Genomic DNA, 22,921 nt, shown 5'->3' with positions numbered 1-22,921 from the left:
GAGTCATTAGGTCATTTTGAAGCAGAATACGTGAAAAATGTGCAATGCCCTAGCCGGGACTCGAATCTTGAGCCTCTCGATACGTTTCGAGTTTTGAGTATACTTCCACAAAGGACCACAAAGGACTGCGGAAAGGATGAAGAAAATAGCTAACGTACTCCCCTTTTTAAAGAGTAACTTAGGATTAGAGGATTTAGAAGCCAAATTCTAATAAGGATGAATTATTATCCATCACCTTTTAGTTCGAGCGCCACATTGGAGAACCGTTGGGTTATTTTAAAGCAGGAGATAAGAAAAACAAGCAGTACCTTTGCCGCGACTCGAACCCTGGACCTCTCGAATACGCGTCGAGTATGCTTCCAATTGCACCACGAAGGAATGCGGAAAGGAGGGAGAAAATTCCTTACAAAATATATTGAATATAAGTCTCTCTCTATTTATTTTTAGTTTTAAATTTTGCTTAAACGATAATATTTCTTTAAACTTTTGTAGCAGACATACTAATTATGTAATTATTATATGATTTAACATTCGTTACCGCGTCACGTGATATTCTAGTCAACAATCTAATATTAAATGCACATATGGCAAGCCAACGCAGTGTGCGCATTAATGTTTGTGCATACATATATACCTTCATATTGTATACTGTAATAAATTTCGCTTTGACATACAAAATTAGAAAAAAAGTAAAATATTATTCACCTATTTCAAAAGAATATAGTGAACATTCTTCATCAGCGTACTTTGCTAGATAATTTAGCATTATCAATGGGAGTCAATTATAGAACTTGTCAGTGCTTACGTCGTTGTCTCTTCAAACAATGAAAGATATGTGGGAATAATAATGACAAAAAATAATCAAATTAAGTATTTTTATTTGTTGCATGTATTTATATGTGATTAATTGCATATTCATCTGGGATACAAAATATTAAAAAAAACCAACATATTAATTAGCCATTTCAAAAGAATATAGTGAACGTTCTTCAGTAATGTGTGCTTTGCTAGGTAGTTTAGCTGTATTAACGGGAGTTAATTATCGAACTTGCAAAGCTCACGTAGTTGTGTCTTGAAAGTATAGAAGGTATGCGGCAATAACAATGGCAAGTAAATTTTATGATATCTAAGCATTTATAGTTGTTGCATATGTGATTAGTTACGTATTTGCCTGACATATTTGACATAAACTAAAATATTATTCTTATTAAATACAGTAATATTTATTCTTAAAGTGATAACATTTTTCAAAATTTGTAAAAGGGAATTAATTACAGTTTTAAAATTAATAAATAGTTAACATTGTAAATATTAAATATTAATTAAAATTATTTAACATTTTTGTTTTAAATTTCTCCTCAAATTATTTTTATTACAAGTATTTCTTTAAAATCAGTCAGCGCAATTATAAATTGAAATTTCAGTTTTATCGCTACCAAACCAATTAAAAGAAAACGAAAAAAAAAAAAAAAACTGTTCACACGTTGTCTAATTTGTCTCAAACTGAAAATAAAATCCACTTATCACATTTATTTTATAACAAGTGCTACTTGTCTTATATAGAGGAAGAAAGTAAAAGCTTTCCTTTATGTTTCCGTCGACGATTGATTATTATCTTGAAATCATTAAACGACTGTTTTGACTCTCTGTCAGTTTCCGCCGAAGTGTAAATTGATACCGAACTTCACTTCGGAAAACCTTGACATTAGTATCAGCTGCCCAGTAATCGCTGATTTCTTTGGCTCACATCCGTCAGATGGGATTCTTACTGTGGTGGAGAAACTGAAAAAGGGAGACACCTAGCGGTATTTTGCAACAAGCGAAGCGCGTTGACGCCAAGCGCTGTTATTTTAACTTCTCCCGTTTCTCGTAGCAGACGCACCGAGGTAGAATCGCCCCGATTTCACTTCAGTCGAAGTAATGTCGCGCATACGCTGGATGGGGACAAAAATAGCAGTCAGTGACATTCTTTCGGAGCCAGAGGACACCAACCTCTCGGGATCGCATATGCAAATGCGGTGTGACAGAAGACGCTAGTGAAAGATGATTCCGTTGTGGTTCTTCTGTTGCTGGATAGTCCTCGTCCACGGAGTTGATGAACCACTGGAAACAGACCTCTCATACAAAGTGGGCGTTCTGATGGTGGACAAGTCCATGCGGAATAGGTTCGACATCCAAAGGATAGGTCCAGCCATTGACATAGCTGCTGAGAAATGCCGAACGCAATACAATATCAGTCTAAATCTCTTACAAGGTTACTATCCAAAAGAATGTTCAGAAGAAATGGCTTTGGGAAAAGCAACAGATTTGGCCCTGTACCGCAAAATAAATGCTTTCTTGGGTCCTGCTTGTAGTGATGACCTACAGGTGGTTGGGAGGTTTGCTGCGTACTATAACATACCAATACTGACTGGTCTTGGTGATGCTCTGAGGAAGCGAGAAGAGTTCAGAACTCTGATACGAATGTCCTATGATTTGAAAGACAAAGCTCATGCCATCTTAGCCTTCCTCGAGCATTTCGAATGGAAACATTTTGGAATGATTTACCGTCAGAATGATGTTTATTACAGCGCTATGGCAGAACTGTTGTCTGACTTAGCGAGTCACAGACATTTTGAGGTCACCTGCCAGGAGACTTACATTCGTTCAGTCAATAAAACAATTCTCTCAGATATTTTTAAAACAATGAAAATCATGAAGGAATGTTCAAGAGGTAAACGCAGTTTTATTACTCTGCTTCACATAAAAAAATTTTAAATGTGCAAAATAGGAAAAGTTTTCTTTAGTTTGCAAGAGGATTTATTTTAAAATGAGCATTTATTTAACTCATTATTGGAACACTGAGCATAAAATCCCATTTTAAATACATATATGTATATCTTTGTCAAAAAATTAGACATTTAGAAATTAGTATTTCATAAAAAAAACGGCTCATGATTAGAAAATATGTAGCCAATTAATTAAAAAGAAAACAGGCTTTAATAATTGCATTGCATTTTTTATATTGGTCTTGTTTTATTAAAGTGTATTTTTAAGAATTTTTATTCAGTAACCAAAATAAACAACATTAATAACTTTAATATATTATTAATTTCTGGATGTTGAATAGTATATGAAAATATTCACTACATTAAAATTGTATACTAGTAAAATGATTTGGATGATAATCATTTTGAAACTTATATCTGATATGAAACATATTCAACGTGTAAATACGCAAAAAATTATGTACGTAGACTTTTCATACGAATGGAAAAACGTTACCTCTAATATTAATATAAATTTCATAATTAATAAAATTAATTTTATGTTAAATTTAAATCAGAATTTAGAATCCCTTAATACTCAGAAAGTAATATTATAATTATAGTAATCAGTAAATTACAAATAATATGCATATTATTTAATTATATTTTCAGGTTTTTCAAAAAATCGAGCATCTAACTGTAAACAGAGAGTTTTTAAAATATTTCTATAAAAAAATAAAAAAAGCAAATTAAAAAATTTTCTGCATCTTCCTAAAAAAATAACTTGAAAAATTATGTACGTAATTTTTCATACAGTTGGAACAACTGAACTGCTAATTTGATAATAATTTTATTAATTATAAATTTTAGAATTAATGAAATCAATTTTATTTTAGATTTATGCCTAAATTTAGAATCATTTAATGCTCATATGATAATATTTTAATGATAGTAATCAGTCAATCAGTAAATTGCAAGTAATATGCACCTGATTTAATTATTATTTCAGGTTTTCAAAAAATCGGACAACTAACTGTAAACAGGAAGTTTTGAGAACATTTCCATAAATTAGGGAAAAGAATCATTATTTATCAACTACATAGCTTCAGATACTACTATTAGCTTCAAATATATCTTGTACAGTATATTAAAATCTTCACTATATAAACTGAGCAAGCCTAAGAACTACACTTGAACTGGAGATTTAATCAATGACAAATTTCACTTTTTTAAGGCCGTTGAATATTGGTATTTCGACCCGAATTCAAACTCAAGCGAACGGGTTGGTTGCATGGATATGTTTCGTGGTTTTCACCTTGTGTAACGTGAAACGAGCCAGGAGCTTTTTTTTTTAGCAAGTCTTATATGAAGACATCCTTTTCCGTACGCAGATACTGTCATGTGTTTTACCGCACTCAAATAAACAGTTTGAAGTTAATGATTAACAAATATTGTCCATTTTATCAATTAATACACAAATATAAAGGTAATAGAGATGACTCGTATAAAATTTCAGATAATGCTTTAATTCTAGTAGAAAAATTTAACTTTCTTTCAAAAAAAAAAAAAAAAAAAAAAAGGAAAAAAAAAACTTTAACTAGCAGTTTTCTATAAAAATTGGCACTAACCTATGATATTATATATATTTTATTTATGAAAGTTAAAACATTCTTAATTAATATTCTGGATTTATTCACGATACGTCTAGTCGAATAGTGGTATACTGAGATACATTTACTTAATGTATAAATATGTCACAAATAAATATACTATAACTATATTAGTGACACCATATAACCAGGATTTCTAGTAACTTCGTGAGCCATCAAAAGCACCATTAATCTCAGACTGGGAGTGTTTATTTATTGCATACATAAACTTGTGACGATTAATGAGATTATGCCAACAACAGCAAAAAATGGGGGGGGGGAAAGAAAGAAGTAAAATTACGAACGATCTGAAGATCAAGCCAGTTTTATGATTCACTAACAAATTGCAAAGGCAATAATTGTTGATATCATAATGGGCTTATTAATTATAATCGTATGTGGCAGTTAACCATCTTTTTAACAAGATGACGAAAATATGGCTTACGGCAAATGCTGAAATGTCATTAAGTGTTTTTCAGCTGAAAGAATAAGAAATAATTCATACGGAAATGCTTGTTTCAGGCATTCAAGACAATTAGGAGATTTTTTATGGTAAATTCAGTTATTTATTTTATTTGAGAATTTAATTTAAGTGAGCAGAGAAGAGTTTTTACTTCTTTTCTTTTTCTCCTTCAAATTGCCCCTCCACTTTAAGTTTTTTCTTCGCCTTAAGGAAACAAGAAATTCAATGAAATGTACGTTTCCATTTTCCAATATATTACATTTTTTATATTATTAAATATATATTCAGATCTTTATCTTAAAACTAACTATTATTTTATAATTACAATTTTGGACTTTGTACTAATTTGCATATTATTAATTTTTGTTCTTAATTTAATAAAGAGCAACATTTTACAAGATTTATATCATTTAAAGTTTTGTAATTTTAGACCAATGTTTGATTAGTTTGGTATATAAATACATAATAAGATTTTTAGTACACATTCTTTATCCTCCTCTTCCTCCCAAAAAATAAAAAATTAAAAAGAGCGATTTTTAAATTTTCCTATTTTTAAGTACAGGAAGTTAATTGTTTTTAAATAAACACTGAGAGTGCAGTAAAACAAATGCAATGATACTAATTTGAGAAAACAACTTTTGAATATTCGCTTTAACAGTCTTTTAAATACACGTAGATATTCTGAAAAACAATGCTGACGTGTTGAAAATATGAAATTCATATAAAATTCTAGTTTTTTTCCTCTTATAGTGCGGAAAATTGTTTCTTTTTAAAGAATTTAATTAGAAATTTTGTGAATTTCTTCCCTTAATCGCAGTGCAGAAAGTAACTTTCCAAAAAGAGTTTTTGATCTATACAAAAATCTTTCTTAGTTAACGTTATAAAACGCATGCTTTTAAAACCTAATTAATAGAGAATAGTTAATACTGAGATTATAATTATTTGTCTTTAATTTTTGATACTTTATTTTTATGCTTTATTTTACTTTCTTGGTTTTATTTACTTACTATTTTTATTTATTCTGTACATGTGTTATACCAAGAGGCCTAATCAAAATTTAATTAGTTACACGGTTTTATTTTACACTGGTAATTCTGTTTCTTTGCAGTTATTTCGTTTGTTTGCAAATACTGAAACTGATTTTTGACCCTCTTTTTTATCTCATCAACTTTCTTGAAAATTTTCAAAGATTTGATCTTAATGACATAAGAATATTGCAAAGAAATGTTTTGAAAATTTGATATAGTGTTTTTTTAATTTAACTTTGAATTTTTATCCCCCTTTTAACGGTCAAAGTAATCATTGCAAAAGTTCGATACGAGAAATAAACCTACAAACAGGTGGTGAATGGACCGCATGTGCCTCTCAAGCTATTTTATGCGGTCCGTGAAGACATTTTAATTATATATTTGTTGTAAATAATCTGTCGCAAAGATTTCAAGATTTAGTTATTCAAAGTCTGAGCTTATATTCTTTTCATTTCTATTAAAAACGAGCATGAATAGCGTACCAGAAAATCTATAAAATTTATATAATTATAATTAATTTAATTAATTTATTAATTAATTAAATTGATTTACAGGGTGATGATTAATTTACAGGGTGATATACATTTTATCCAGTGATTTTAAGTTACAGATTTCTTTAACTTTCTTTCACACAATTATTCAAAAACAAATTCATTCAATTTCGAATTTTCGCACTAAGAATAATCGCTTTATTCAGAAGTACATTTATATGCGAAATTTGTTTATAAATTAAAGAGAAAAGAACTTGAGTGACAGATAAACATCTATAATTCGTCATGAAGATAATCTCTAATAATTTCTCTCCAAGGATAAAAAATTATCAGAATAGAAGCGCTATCATGTCCCAAGCTTAAAAAAATAAAGAAGCTTATAATTATTTACGTACAAAAATATTTTCATTTATGTTTCGAAGGAAAGTATAATAAATAGCAGAAAGAGACTATGTTGTTTGTAACGGTCCTCAAGTTTTGCCCTACTTGGTAAATTTTCTGTGAAAATTCTTTTATAAGCTGTTTATTTTTAATTCAAAATTAAAGTAAGTTATTTAATGACTAATTAAAAATGTTGTAATTACTCAAAAGAAATGTCAATCTAAGAATTTAATATTTAGCTGCCAAGATATTTGAATTATAAAGTGTAATTAACAGAAATGTCTTACAAGTACCAAACTTTAGATTTCAAATAGATAATAAATGTAACTTTAAATTTTTCTTTTGGAATTTTATCATCCCAAAATTATTATCCCAATTATTATTGTTGTTTACGTACGCTTTGATAAATATTTAGTGAGATTAATTTAAAGTTGATTTAAAATATACTTTTATTTTGTTAATAAAGATTCTATAAAACACCTAAAATGTTTCGCTTTGTAAGAAAAAAAAAAAAAAAAAATTCTGGCCCCGTTTTTCAGATCGCGCATTCAGTCAACAAAAAATTTGGTTTTGGCACCAGTGCTCTAAGCAAAAATTTTCCTGAAGTTTCTAACGAAATTTGTTCAAGGTTCTAATGCAATTTACTAAATTTTTGGCATTTTTCAAAACTCTTCCAATTTTTTAAATTGAGATTGCTCACAATTATGATTTTTAAATTAAAAAAATTAATCATTCATTATTATCAGCTTCATGATTTTAATTGGTTATCAGATTCGAATTTTTAAATCGAAAGAAATTTCAATAAATTGAAAATTAGTAAGAATAACTTTCTTATAATCAGAGGCAATGTTTTCTAGCCTGAATCGGCTATCAATCTCGAAACACAATTTTGTGTTGTTACACTGTAACGCGTTGTTTCACTTTTCATCAGAGTCTGCTGCCATTCTGAAAAAAGCAAGATATTATTCTTTCATATTTTAATTTATCTATTATTAATTAACAATAGATGCAATTCTTTAAAAATAGTACATTTTTACTGTTTAATCTGATTGATTTAAATGTAAATGCATTTAATTCATGATACACTGAAGTGGCAAAAGTCATGGGATACCTCCTAATATTTTGTCGGTCCTCCTTTTGCCCGGCGAAGTGCAGCAACTCGACGTGACATGGACTCAACAAGTCGTTGGAAGTCCCCTGCAGGAATATTGAGCCATGCTGCCTCTATAGACGTCCATAATTGTGAAAGTGTTGACGGTGCAGGGTTTTGGGCACGAACTGACCTCTCGATGATGTCCCATAAATGTTCGATGGGATTCATGTCGGGCGATCTAGGTGGCCAGATCATTCGCTGGAATTATCCAGAATGTTCTTCTAACCAATCGCGAACAATTGTGGCCCGGTGACATGGCGCATTGTCATCCATAAATATCCCATCGTTGTTTGAGTACGTGAAGTCCATGAATGGCTGTAAGTGATCTCCAAGTAGCTGAAGGTATCCATTTCCAGTCAATGATCGGTTCAGTTGCACCAGAGGACCCAGTCCATGCCATGTAAAAACAACCCAGACCATTATGGAACCACCACCAGCTTGAATAGTGCCTTGTTGACAACTTGGGTCCATGGCTTCTGCGCCAAACTCGAACCCTACCATCAGCTCTTACCAACTGAAATCGTGACTCATCTGACCAAGCCACCGTTTTCCATTCGTTTAGAGACCAAACGATATGCTCACGAGCCCACGAGAGTTGCTGCAGGCGATGTCGTGCTGTCAGTAAAGGCACTCGAGTCGGTCTTCTGCTGGCATAGCCCAAGGAAGACAAATTTCGCTGCACTGTCCTATCGGACACATCCCTCGTACGTCCCACATTGATTTCTGCGGTTATTTGATGCAGTGTTGCTTGTCTGTGAACATTGACAACTCTACGCAGACGTCGCTGGTCTCGGTCGTTAAGTTCAGGTGGTCGGCCACTTCGCTGTCCATGGTGGGATGTTAGGCCTGAAATTAGATACTCTCGGCACACTCTTGACGTTATGGATCTCGGAATGTTGAATTCCCTAACGATATCAAAAATGGAATGACTAATGCGTCTAGCTCCAACTACCATTCCGCGTTCAAAGTCTGTTAATTCTCGTCATGCGGCCATAATCACGTCAAAGCCTCTTCACATGAATAACTTGAACACAAATGAAAGCCCTGCCAAAGCACTTCGCATTTACACATTTTGTACGCGATACTACTGCCATCCGTATATTTGCATATTGCTATCCCATGACTTCTGTCACTTCAGTGTATATCTAAAAAAACATTAAATATTTTAACATAATTCAGAAGGTATTTTCTCCCTTCTTTCCGAGTACCTTTGTGGTGTGATTGAAAGTATGCTTGACATTTATTTGAGAGGTCCAGAGTTTGAATTCCGACGAGAAAATTGCACCTCTTTCACGTCTTTCGCTTCAAAAAACCCTAATGACTCCCAAATTAAATTACATATTTTTACCTCTTAAAAATACAGAATATACATTTCCATGATAGTCTAAAATTCATCTAATATCTTATAAAAATCATCTAATATATTATAAAATGCTTTGCTATTCGACCTGGGCCATGTCTATTGATAAACTCCACTTATAAATTATATTAACCTTTAAAAGATCTCTTTTGGGCCATCATTAAAATATGAACCTTTATTTTCATCTATTTATACACTTATTTATTTTTTAATTGCATATTAACTGTCACTGAGATCACTTACTACGGAAGATCACTTACTACTTAAAGAAATATTTGCAAATATTTCTTTAAGAAGACATAAAACATTATGAAAAATTAAGGGGTCACACGACCCTTGAATGAGTCGAAAGATGAATTTTTTTACCTTTTTTCAATCTTGTGCAACTTTTTTAATTCTTATCAAAAATACTCAATATTTTGTTCATTATTAATTGAATGTCTATTCTTTAATTAAATGTACTTGGAATTTAAAAATTATAATAAAAATTGTAAAAACAAATGTTAAATTATAAGACATTTTTCACATCTAATTAATCTGTACGCACACTGCGCGCACATGTACAAGAAATGTTTTGTACCAAAATGTTTAATTTTTCTTTTTTTATGCAGAAGAATGTTTGAGAATATAACTGAACTAAAAATATTACACAATTCATGCATTTTTAATTTTTTTATGATATATATATTAAATATAATTTTTTTGCTATATTTTGATTTTTACATACCTTATAAAATTGAAACATTTCATTAAAATACCAAAATTTTAGTTTAATTAATTTAGTGTAACATGATAATATTATGGTACAAATTTCAGAAAGATACATTAAAAAGTTTTTGAAATATCATGCGCGACGCATTAAAAAAATACGTTTTGAGATAAAGACCTGTAAAGTTTGCATCGCTATAAAAATGAGTAACATTGTGACTTAATGAGTCTTAACTCGTACTATTTGGTATCTAATTTGTATTTTATGCTTTTTGTTTGTGTTTTGAATAAAGTTAATGACAGAATGTATATTTATAATAAGGAAACTGCATCTGAAAAACAATTAACAATGCATTGTTTAATGAAAGTGATGACACAGTCAACCGTTATCAAGGATACATTATTGCAGATAAAGATATATTTTCATATACATGAAAGAGAATGCAATGTGCAAACTGTGTTATAAACCTATAAATATTTCTGAGAATAAAAATATATTAATAATCAGTTTCTTGAACAAGATGTTTAAATTTTTGTCAACACACATAACTTATCACAAAATACTGTTACTATTTATAATATTTATATACACAAATTAAAAACCTCCAGGTTCATACATTATTCCTTCTTGATCAATTTTCTGATGTTCTAAACTTGTTTTGGATCTTTTCCTTGCTTTTCGTGCTTCTATAGTGTTTTGCATTGCTCTCTTCTTAGCAGTATTTACACGTTTCATATCACTGCGAAGTTGAGATTTTATTGCATTTATACCTGGATGGATACCCATTTGCCTCATGACAGATAGCCTACCCTTTTTGCCCATGTTAAATAAAATTGCTGCTTCATATACAGCAATTTCTGCAATTCGTTTCCCAGATCCAGAAGTTTTCGGACACATCTGCCATATGAGGGAATTAAAGGATTCATTCGGATTCTGAGTGAAGCTATCAAGGCATCGTTTCAAAAGATCTGGACTTGAAAAAGCTTTAAAAACAGGTTTTATAACATCCATGACTGAAGATGGCAAAGTCACTTTATGATGAAATTTACCCACTGAGCCATTTGAAACTGCTTGTTGATATTTACACCATGAGTCTGCACCAGCAGGACAAATTGTATGTAACGGTTCAGCATCAGTTTATCTCGTATGAAAATAAACTGCCCAAATACCCTTACGCATTTCATCAACTGACAAAGCATTTGAGCGAATTGCATTTCCATAATACTGAGTCAGCCTATTTATCATGGTGTCTGTCAGTCGTCCTTTGCCTGATAAAGGTTTACCGTCCTCCAACTTTTTACATCTATAGTCTTGTTTTAGCTTTCTCAGTCGAGTTCCCATTCTTTTTTGTACGTGACCAACACATTCAAGTTTTGAAACAGCTTTATCATCATATGGTTTGCTGTCACGTATAGCAGAGAATGTTCTAGAATCACCATCACCAATATAATTAATATATTTGAGACCTCTTTCAGCTTCTGATCTGTGAAAAATTTTTATCATACCATCGACTTCCATTTTTCCTGAAGAACCGATATGATTTTTCTGACAATTTGGCAAATGTTTCATTTGCCACTCTTCGAAAGCTTTTCCAGATTTTTTTGCTTTCCATAGATCACATCCTTTACAAGTGGACGAGAGAACTTCAACATCTAAAACCTTCCCTGTTTCAGCACCTATTACAGAACATACTCCAATATGTGAAGTATGTCCTCTCGTTTTCCATGTTCCATCACCACTTACGGTGACAGAATTTGATGCAGTTTTGCATACCTCTTCTTCTGCAGCAATTTTCATACTTTGAATGGCGACAGTTTTTGAAGCTGTATTTATATGTTTGCAGATTTTGTCATAAGCATTCTGTGTCACAGGTTTACCTAGATCCATTACACCACAAAATGTTTCCAGAGGTTCCACACCTTGACCAATGCATCGCATAGCATAAACAATTCGTCTGTTTAATTCAGGAACATTTTTGTGTTCACCAATCAACTTTGAATTATTGAATTCTGTTTTAAAACTACACTTTTCACATTTCACAGAAATTGTTGAAAATAATCCAAAGGGTTTTCTCTCAGAAATATTGACAGAATTACAGCACAATTTGCACAGTACATTCTCTTTCAAAAATGTAAACAATATGTCTTTATCCATAATTATATAGCCATGAAAACGATTCATAATGTCAGTATCACTTTCATTAAATAATGCATTGTTAAGCTTTTTCTCGGATGCACTTTTTACATGTTCAATTTGAGTATTATGGTCATCACCTGATGAAACCAAGCTTTTATCAGAAAGTTCAGATCTGATATTCGTGTAGCGGTTGCCGTGGAAGCGACGTTTTTTAGCTCGCTTCCCAGAAGTTCTTTTATTATTTGCCATCACAAATATAATATATAAATATACTTATTATTGCAGCAAAAAGACTAACGCATCAAAAATTCAATATACACCAAATAAATGCTGCAAACGTCAATACAACTTTGCAGAATCAAACAACGTAGTAATAGCTTACGGAAACACGATGTAAACATTCAGAATAAGTATTAAGTTGAGTAGAATCATTGCTACTGATTGCTGACGAAATAAAAATAAGACTTGTAGGCTAGAATGTAGCAACACTCAGTTATATAACGGCTATGACAGCTGTGAGCAAATGACGTGTCCCTTTAAATGTTTATTTACATACGTGATGAAGGTTTCTCGTGTCAGTGACCTTTACGTTTTTAATGATATCTCCTAAACTACACGGAATATTTTAACACGGTTTTTTTTAAAGTGCGCAGAAATGTTCAAACTAAAACATATATGTTTTTCAAAAAATCGATATTTTTGAAGATTTAAAGGTCGTGAGACCCCTTAAAATGAAATTTAGGAATAGTCATTGTGTTAATGGAAAGCATACGGGGCTATTTACCTTAGTGGGAGGGATACTTCCATATGATTCATTTCATATACCTTAGTGGAAGGGATGCTTTCATTTGCTAGAGGGAACTTTCGAGCGATCGGTATATCCCCTTTCAGATTTCTTTCTTATTAAATATTTAATCCAGATTCTGTAGGCTAAAATATCTAAAATAATGTTCAGAAAATCACTTTTTAAATTATTTGGATTGAGCTAAATGTGCTAAAATATAAAAATAATTCTTTAACAATCATAATTTTCTATAATCCATATGACTAGAAATAAAAACGTGGGGCTCACGTATACGAATGGTACACCGATAACGAAATTTTAAAGAACAACCGAATGAATAGGTTAGAAATTACATGAATAAGGATACTTATAATTAAGATAAAGTAAACGCCGAACAAGTACTAATTTAGAAGCCAAACAACAAAAAGTCAGCGTTATATTTGCAAATTTTCACAGGACTAGTTTCGATGGTTTTACCAAACCATCATCCTTATGATAGTTCGTTACCGACATCCTGAGGATGATGGACTAATCTGATAATACCATCCAGAAACATCATCCTGAGGATGATGGTTCGGCAAAAGCATCGAAACTAGGCCTGTGAAAATTTGCAAATATAACCTGATTTTTGTTGTTTGACTTCCAAAAAATGAATACTTATATTCATTTTCTCTTAAATATCCTCCGATAGTTTTAAAAATCTGTCATTATTAGTAAATCTAAGATTTTATTTCTTTCCACATAAGGCACATCTGATAACTGAAAATTCTCCTTATCTTTTACAGCACTTAGCTAAAACCCCATAATTTTAAAAAGGGCTTTAAATATTTTATAGTAGCTTAATAAACTTAATTACATTTTGGTATTTGGGCATTTAATTTTATTAATGAATTTTACTTTAAAGAAGATATTCTTTGCAGTAAAGGAGATATTTTTTTTTTGCAGTCATTCATTCATAAAAGTCTTAGAATTTTAGTGAAACAAGAAGGAAATCTCTACCTAAATTAACTTGAGCTACTTGGACTCCATCCAGATTGCATCCTTTTTATTAACGAATTCCCTTTAGGTGTATTTCAACATCTAAATCTACAGCTCCTTTTTCTTTCTACTTGCAAGGCGAAGATTGATTTCGGCAGTGTTTGAAAGGATTTAGCTTGTAAAAAATTTAAAAGAAGTTTCTGTTTAAACACTACTTTGTCATGCGCTAATGCTGAAAACTTTAGGTAACGATTCTTAAAAGAATGAAAATTCTCTCTTCGTAAGTTTCAGGAAATATTTCATATCTATTTTAGGTGCTAAAGCAAATGTAGGAGGTATTATTACTAAACCTTTGACCAGTTACAATGTTATTAGAGATGGTAACGGAAAACAGAGTCCATCTGAAGATGTGATAGGACATTGCTTTTAACCAAACATGCTTTGTTTTCTAAGATATTTATTTCTCCAGATTAAAGAATTAGGCATGGGAAGCCATTCTCGATGACATTTATATACATAATAAATAAAACAAATTATTTAAAACGTAAAATTTACTAGTTTAGTTGAGTAATGTTGATGATATCTTTGCTCTACATAATTGCAATAAAAAGAAATCGATTTAAAGTTCACTATGTCGCTACTTTAGTAAATACTGCTATTCAGTTCAAATTTGAATTCGAAATATTTAATTTATTTCTGTTCCTTAACGATATAGTCGTACGCAATGAATCTAATTTTCGCACATCTGTGTATCGCCTCAGATTGTTTTCCTACTGATTCAAAAACCTGTCATTCTGCTAAACCAAAGTTTGATTCATTTTATTCTCTAATTATCTGTACATTAAAAATAAGTTCTTTAATTCAGCTTTTGATCAAGAACTCAGACCTTCAAATGTAGTTGCAACGGAAAGAAAACTTTTATTCCTCGTTGTTGACAAACCTGTCAAAAATTTTCCACACATGAAAAAACGTTATTTAGCATATAACAATATAAAATTAAATAATTAATCACTTGTTTTCTTTCGATTGGCTATATAGCTACAGAATTTTAAATTCGTTTTGTTTCTTACTCCTAATAATAAAATCCGTAGTTCTTTATCATCTTACTTCAGATAAGAACTACTAATTAATTTTAACATTATCTGCTAATTATGCTTAATATACATTAATCAAACAATATACTTTGAATCAAAGAATATGAATCTTATGTTTAGCAAAAATAAATTCATTAATCATTTTTTTGCATAAAACTCTCGGTCGAAATACTCCATTCTTATTTCTTTACATCAGAGTTATTAAAAAAGTACCTTCATTTGATTATTAGATTCTTTTAAAGCTCTTCACGTCTATAAAAATCTTTCTGCTGTAATTAATTAATCTAATTTTAAATTATATACACTGTAGAAACATTAGAACGTTTTTCGCAGTCAGGAAACAAGAAATTCGCAGTGCCCCCACCAGGATTCGAATTCCCGACCTTCCGAACACGCATCGAGTGTGCTTCCAGTTACACAACTAAGATATGCGGAAAAGAGAGAGAGAGAAAATACCTTATAATCCTATCTTGATTCTTAGTTGCTTCATATTCCAGTTTCTATTAATAGGTAACGTTAAGGGTTTCGTTTTTTAACAGCTGCCCGAAAAATTCTGGAAGATTCTTACGTATTTGGCCCTGAATATATTTTCTGTTCAGCTTATGTTTGCATCCATACTCTACAAGAAACTTTGAAATTGTAGAACTGCATTTCAAACTTAAATTTTGCCTTTCAGACTTACAGCAGACGTCTCTTAATGTGATCAATGGGATATTAATGTGATCAATGGGATCAATGGGTTAATGTGATCAATGGGATATTGTTATCGAATTGCCGAAGTCCCGCCCATTTGCATTAGAAAATATGGAAAGTTCTTCGCTTATTGGGATCAACGATTTGGTCAAAATAACTAAAATATTGTTGAATAAATTTTCTTGAAAAGATTTTCTCCCTTTTGAAAAACAAATATATGAAAACATTCGCGAAGGCTGCATATTTTAAATAATTTTTTATTTTACCTTGGCATTCCTCTTCCATTGGAAGATGCCCTCCAATTTCTCCCTTTTGAAAAACAAATACATGAAAACATTTGCGAAGGCTGTATATTTTAAATAATTTTTTATTTTACCTTGGCATTCCTCTTCCATTGCAAGATGCCCTCCAAACATTAAGATTAGGGGCACAGCATTGGTCAAATAATTTACAAAAACGTTAGAAGCAGTTCATAAATGAACTTTTACATAAATGGCATAGTGAAGATTTCATAAATAAAGTTTTGCATTTTTCTAATTAAAATATTGTAAAAGTGCTTATTTATATGCTTCTAGATCACAGTCATTCCCCAGATAGCTAAATTACTGTTTCAGCTCCTGTAATATAAGTATTTAATTTTTTGATATATATATAATATATATGTATATATATATATTTTATTTATCTTTTTTTACATATATGTAGTTATTTAACTCTTTTGTTATAAAAATCTTTGTTCCATCGAATTTTAACATATACAAATATTTGTACTCATCCAATGTAATACATTGTTCATACAGTTCGTAATATAAGTGTTCATTCCAATATAGTAAATATGCCAATCTAACACATGAGATACCAATAACAATGTTGCATAATGTCTATATATTTCTGTAGTGTAAAAAGTTTTCTTCCACATTGATTGTCATCACTTAAATGTATCACATTTGACTTATTTATACACCAAATGTAGTATTCATTTAATGCACTGCCAAATCTATTGCACTAGTATGTGTATACGTACAATATAATTTCACTTCTATATAGTATTGATTTATGTTATAAGAGTGTTCATATGTAATACTGTGCTATTTAAAGTATCTTGTAACAAAAGAAAATAATATGTACTGAACAACAGGCCTTGTATGCCAATGTAACTGATTTCCGCAGAAATGACGTTCAATTCCGTACGGCAAGAACTAGGACGGATGTCATCTTCGGTGTGTAGTGATATTTATATTAAATTAGCTAAATTCCATTGATAGTTTTAAGGCTATTTTCCCCGTGGTTTAACGTTATCATTCGGTTAATGTTATCAAAGCAATCGCGAACAAACGTGATCACATTAGTCGTGCGTTCTGCTAATGGGTTCCATGATTAATACTGAAAAGTGAAAAGATTAAATGAAGAGCTCGAAATTCATCTCCCACTTCGAAGACTAAATACCTAATTCGCTATCAAAAAGAAAATCTAATGCTTATTAAATAATTAAATATTATTTCATTAATATTAAATTATATTTTATATCTTTCTGATAATTCTTTGCGTCTCTTAACAGATTAACTTCAATCATATTATAAATAAATGTCAATTATCTTTATCAGCATTGATTAATTATTTACGCCTTTCTTTGCGTCTTATAAACATTTAGTTTCTATAATGTTACTTTTTACCTTGAGCTTAATTATTATTTCGCACTGACAGTCCTCAGCTGTTTGAAGCTTGTGACAAACTTGGCAGCTGGAGCCATAATTACTTAAGTAAAAATATTATTTCGCAGGATTACTTTGGCGTGGGATTGAGCACACACGCAGCACAGACGCAAATAATAACAAAACCAATTTTCAACTCTGGCACCATCTTTTTTTCTCTTCGTTCATTGTTCGTGTCAATGCCCGCGTTGTTTATATCGAGTGAGCTGCAGATTATCTTCATCCTTTCAAAACCTTTATGAGAAAAACGCAATTTTTATTCCTTTGTGTTATATTACAAATTTAGAGTGCTTTTATAATAAAGATTCACACATAAACATTTAAAAATTTAAAAAAAAGTCTGAAAGGTTTCAGATTTTAAATTACGTCCAAAGGGGCATTTTTTAAAACATTTTGTGTGTTACCTTTATTTATTAAATACCACGTTCTTCGCAGTTAACCATAAAATTCAGTTCAAGAGCAATATGGCAAAGTAATTTAAATTGAGCATAACTTTAGAATTGCCGATGCACAGTCTCACGCGCTGGAGATAAAATTGTTTTTCTGTACAACGTTGCCATTCCTCGCTTTGAAATCGTTGAGTTTCTTAATGAAAAATTCTTTAATGTCTGACAAAATATGAAATCAATAATAAAACAAATTCCAAATTTCGAATTTGTGCTTCCAGATGCTCATATTCGCAGTAGGATTACGTTATTCAAAATTGGATGGATCTAGATACCGTTGTTTTATAACAATGCGAGAAACATACATACATTTATGCAGATCCTTCATTATTTAATTTCTTCAAATATAATACAGGGCCATAATATTTCATGGTAACAATCTGAAAAGTGAAACGGACATTCAGAGTGATTCGACGCAAAACCCTCAAAGACAAAGCCCATTTGGAATAATTATTCAATTCCTATGGTAATATGCAATGAAGAAAGAAGCAATCAGGAGGTTGCATGTTTGATGCAAGCGAATGAGATTGCTATCTTTATTAAGAGAGGGTGCTTATTTTTTAATTCATATTTTAAAGATGATAATATTATATAAACATTGTTTGATGCTTCTTCAAATTTATCAAATTAAAATTTAAATTGCTCACATTGTTTAGTTGCTAAGATTGATATCAGCATAGTTTGCCTAAATTTAATTGCAGTATTAATATTTAAACATGCTTGCTTGCTATAGAAATTTGTAAATGAGACACTAAATGAAACATTTTAAGGTAAGAATCGAGTAGCGAATTGTTGTTGATAGTATTCTTGTGAATTCTGTTTAAAATTATATTACGGCTTTAACATCTCGCTAGCCGATGTTTTAAAATACGCGCTGGTAAAATATCCGAGGCAGTAATCCTAGACTACGCTTCTATGTTGGAATTTAACTTTTGCTATGCTAATTTAACTATCCACAAATAGTATAAATTTCGTCTCTAGCACAAGTTGTACTTGTTTTATTATAAAATGTAGCGATAACTCGCTATTAGTCTAGTAGGAGTTGCAGGATTTTAACTCTAGATTCTACCTGCAAGGGAAAATTTCCAAAGAATAGAATTGCTAATTGATTTTAATCATAAGAAAAGTCAAGCACGGTTATGCACCAAGAGAGGTATGCTTCTTAAAAGACTTTATAAGGAGAAATAGCTTGTGTTCACATTAATCATTTGAGAGACAATGAAATGGCCACAAAGCTTGAATACATAGACATCAGCATCTGACTATTCTGTTTTATTTCCATTTAAGAAATTTGTTATGAGAGGGTGTTAGTTACGAAAGCGAGCTCAGCACCTCTCATCTACAATCGAAACGCTTACTTAAATCTTGGACAGACGCAGTGCAATTCTTCATTCTGGAAGGAGGCATTTTATTTATCCATGAGGATAAATTTAGCAAATGAAAATATTTTAATGCGAATCTTCGTCAATACGTTTTTTGCATCAATGGCCAGTTAAGTTTTTCAAAGACGGTGTTTAACACTGTATGAAAAAATGCATTGCACAGTAATCTTATTCCAAAATACGAATCAGAGTTTTAAATTGTTTTCATTTCAGTTCGGTTTCTGGTATATCATATTACAAAATGTTGACTCTCGAAGTTATATGAAGTCTGCCTTTCAGTGACGAAAAACAATTTCGACGCCAAAGGATTTTTAAAGAATGCGCCACTAATTGCGCTAAATATTGCACTGTCTGGCGACAGTTTTTATTTGTCGAAACCTGTTTATGGAAAATACGCAAGTACCTAATTTTTGTATATGTTTCTAAGGTACTTTCTTCCACCTTTCCGCAGGCCTTTGTGGTGTAACGGGTAGCACACCCGACGCGTATTTAGAGAGGACGAGGTTCGAGTTCTGGCGAGAGCATTGCTCATTTGTCATGCTTCAAAATAACCTAATGTCTGTACATGATTAAACCACATGTTGTTTTGTCGGGCTCGCCTCTAAAGGCTTTGTGGCTGAATCATCAGCCGAGGAAGCTCTGGGCTTCGACGGCATAGTTTTACTAATAATACCCTGACGGCTAGCAAATAAACATAGTTATTCAGTTTAGCTAGAATTTTGAAATATATTTAAATTCATTTACTTTAGTGCTGGTTTTTGAATTATCTCATTTAATGGAGTAAGTTTCGTAAAACACAAATCCAAGACATTACCCAAAATCAAATTAATCCATTGTTTTTTTTTTCTCTCTGAATCCATAAACTTAGCTCAATAAAATACCATTCATTAAGGTAATCAGATTTATAAAAATAGTTTAAATAAATAAATAATGTTATCAAGTTGCTTTCCAGTTTATTTTCTATCTGATAGCAGTAAGAAAAAATAAATTGATCCAGAATGTGTTTTCACTCGTCAAATATCTCTGAAAAAAGAAATTTTCCAAGATTCTGCTTCTCACTTTTCTTCTCTTTTGGGATCAGAGTTGCCAGATCTAGCTTAGTAATTTAAAGTTTTTACTTTTGTGTGTGGAAATCTGAATTTTTAAGCCACGTTAAAAAAGGGATGTGATAAAATTCCTAATAGTTTATCAATCAAAAGAAATAATGGAAAAAGTCTCCTAAATGAGTGAATTTTATTAAAGGTTTAGAAGTGATGGAGAATGCATGCACATTTAAACTGATTATGGATATAAAATTCTTAACTTAAGACAGAGTACTTGCGAACAAGCGGGGCAATAATTTGTCGTCATTTAGATTTAGTTTCAAAATTCTTGTTCTTTTCTGAAATCGCCCTTTAAGTGATAAAGAATAAAAAGAATTATTCGCATTTCTCTTCGCATTGCAGTTTACTGGCAAGGGAAAGAAAGATCTCTGGTTTGAATCTTGGCGAAAGCAAGTTTTTTTTAATTGTTTCACTAGGAAATTTATAACCTTTTCACTTATCTTATAATAACTTCGTACTGCTTTAATTTATTGCGTATGCACTTATCAATTTACATATCTTTTAATCTGATACGACTCTGAGATTCTGTTTACTTTATGTTGCTTGCAAAGACCCCAAGAACATCCTATTTAGGAATAGAAGAAATGTGTGTTAAACATGAAAAGTGTGTAGTGCCTCGCCGGAACTCGAAATCCAGACAATCCGATTGCTAGCTGGACGTGCTATCCAATTACACCTCGAAGACAGGCGTTAAAGAAGGTGAAAATACCTTATATCCTTTCCCACTTAAAGGGTGACTGGTGGAAAAGAGACCCAATCTCGAAATCTTGGTGGTAACGAATAATCGTTCACCACCTTTTTTTTGTTCAATCGACACTGCAGAGAGGCATTTTATCATCATTAGGCTTTTTAATTTTGGAACACAAGACGTAAAAAAATGTGCATTGCCCTCGTCGGGGCTCAAACAATGGACCTTTCGAGGCTACCCGGGCGTGTTTTCCAGTTACATCCCGAAGTAAGAGTAGTAAAGAGAAAGAAAATATCTTAGAAACTGATACACATACGCAAAACTGTTTTTCAGATCCATGAAACACGGATATTGATGGTAAGGTATTTGATTTACCCCTTACACTAATCGCAATGTCATAAGTGACTTACATATAAGGACACAAAGCTTTGTATCTAGTACTAATATGGAATCGTTCTACCAGGTAGTAATAAGAAATATATCAGTGCGAATCAGCTGATACAGTTTTCATTGTAACATTAAAAATCGACTATTATTATACAAAATGTTTAATTTATGCCTTTTTTTTAGTTATTGTCATACTTGGAGGAGATAAAGACGTACGAGAAATGATGCTGATTGCAAAACATCTGAAGATGACATCCTCCGGTGAATATGCCTTTCTTTATACTGAATTATTCCAGAACGAAGCTAAAGGAAACCAATCATGGGCCAGAGGAACAGGTAAAATATATGTGAATACTAGATTTATTTTTTATTTTTATCTTGGTATTTATAAGTACAATGCCTTCTTCAGGTTTCTTTTATCTTGTTTCAAAACGAAATGCAAATTTAAGTAGCAGCAGCTAATAGGAAGTGAATACGAAATATTTTGGCTGTCAATGTACACTAACATCAATGTCTGTCAATGTCATTGCACATCATGCTGTGCTCGATCTTAAATCTCTCATATTTCTCTTATTTCGAGCTGGAAAGCAATGTCATTCATTATTCCGAAAATAATAAGTTATTTATAAAAACCCAATTTAAGCATTCAATCCTTTCGTCCTTCACTCACAGCAAGACTTCCGATTACAGCTATTAGCAATAGAACAGTCCCGTTATTTTCTCTTAAAAAGTAACTCTATCCATTAAAGTCTTTGGAGGAAAGTTCTGATTGGGGGAAGACAAAAGATGTCGTTGTTTTAGTCATGCAAAACTAGTTCTTCGCACCTAATTAAAATTAAGAATGCATAAAACTGCAATAGTTAATTATTTTGCTCAACGAAAAATAGATTTCTCTAAAGATTTAACGTGCGACTTGATAACTGTATCTACAAAGTTAGATCGCAATTAATCTCAGAATTATTTTTTGATCGGGTGTTTAAATTATCAGTCAATAATTAACTCATATCGAGTCATTTCAATCATGCTGCAATTCTTTCATTTCTGCTGGAAAGTTATTAATAATTATAATTATATAAATAATTTTAAACTAAAAAAAAAAAAAAAAAAAAAAAAACTGAAATCTTTCAGATTTTATATGACGCCCAATGGGGCATTTGTTTGACGTTTTGTGTGTTACCTCTATAAGGTATTTTTCCGCTTTCTTATCATGCCTTCGTAGTGTAGTGGTCAGCACGCTTGGCGCGTATTCCAGAGCTCCGTGGTTCGATTTCCGGCGAAGGCGTTGCTAATTTTTCCTTTCTCCTGCTTTAAAAAAAATGTCTTTACACCTTTATTTATTAAATATCATTTTCTTCGCGCTTAAACCGTAAAATTCAATTCAACAGCAGTATCACAAAATAAAAGTGTATATTGTTAGAATTTCCGGTACACAATCTCGCGCGCTGGAGATAAAAATATTTCTTTATTTTCGTACAGTGTTGCCATTGCTTGCTTCGAAATCGTTGAGTTTGTTAATTAGAAATTCGTTAAAGTTTTA

General features: G+C 31.5%; 1 protein-coding gene across 1 annotated transcript in view; it reads left to right on the top strand.

The window, feature by feature from the left end:
- The first annotated feature begins 1,854 nt into the window (after nucleotides 1–1,854).
- LOC118183279 (atrial natriuretic peptide receptor 1-like) overlaps nucleotides 1,855–22,921 on the top strand; it is a 168,293-nt gene continuing 147,226 nt past the window's right edge. Inside the window, exons 1-2 of the mRNA XM_035352757.2 lie at nucleotides 1,855–2,713; nucleotides 21,568–21,720. Of these exons, the coding sequence (XP_035208648.1) occupies nucleotides 2,044–2,713; nucleotides 21,568–21,720 (823 nt within the window). The 5' untranslated portion in view covers nucleotides 1,855–2,043. The remainder of the gene's footprint in view (nucleotides 2,714–21,567; nucleotides 21,721–22,921) is intronic.

The sequence above is a fragment of the Stegodyphus dumicola genome, chromosome 9 (genome assembly GCF_044657685.1).
Source record: "Stegodyphus dumicola isolate Sdum_Otavi_A_Nest chromosome 9, ASM4465768v1".
NCBI classification, from domain to species: Eukaryota; Metazoa; Arthropoda; class Arachnida; order Araneae; family Eresidae; genus Stegodyphus; species Stegodyphus dumicola.
This window is presented reverse-complemented; position numbering and strand designations above follow the sequence as displayed.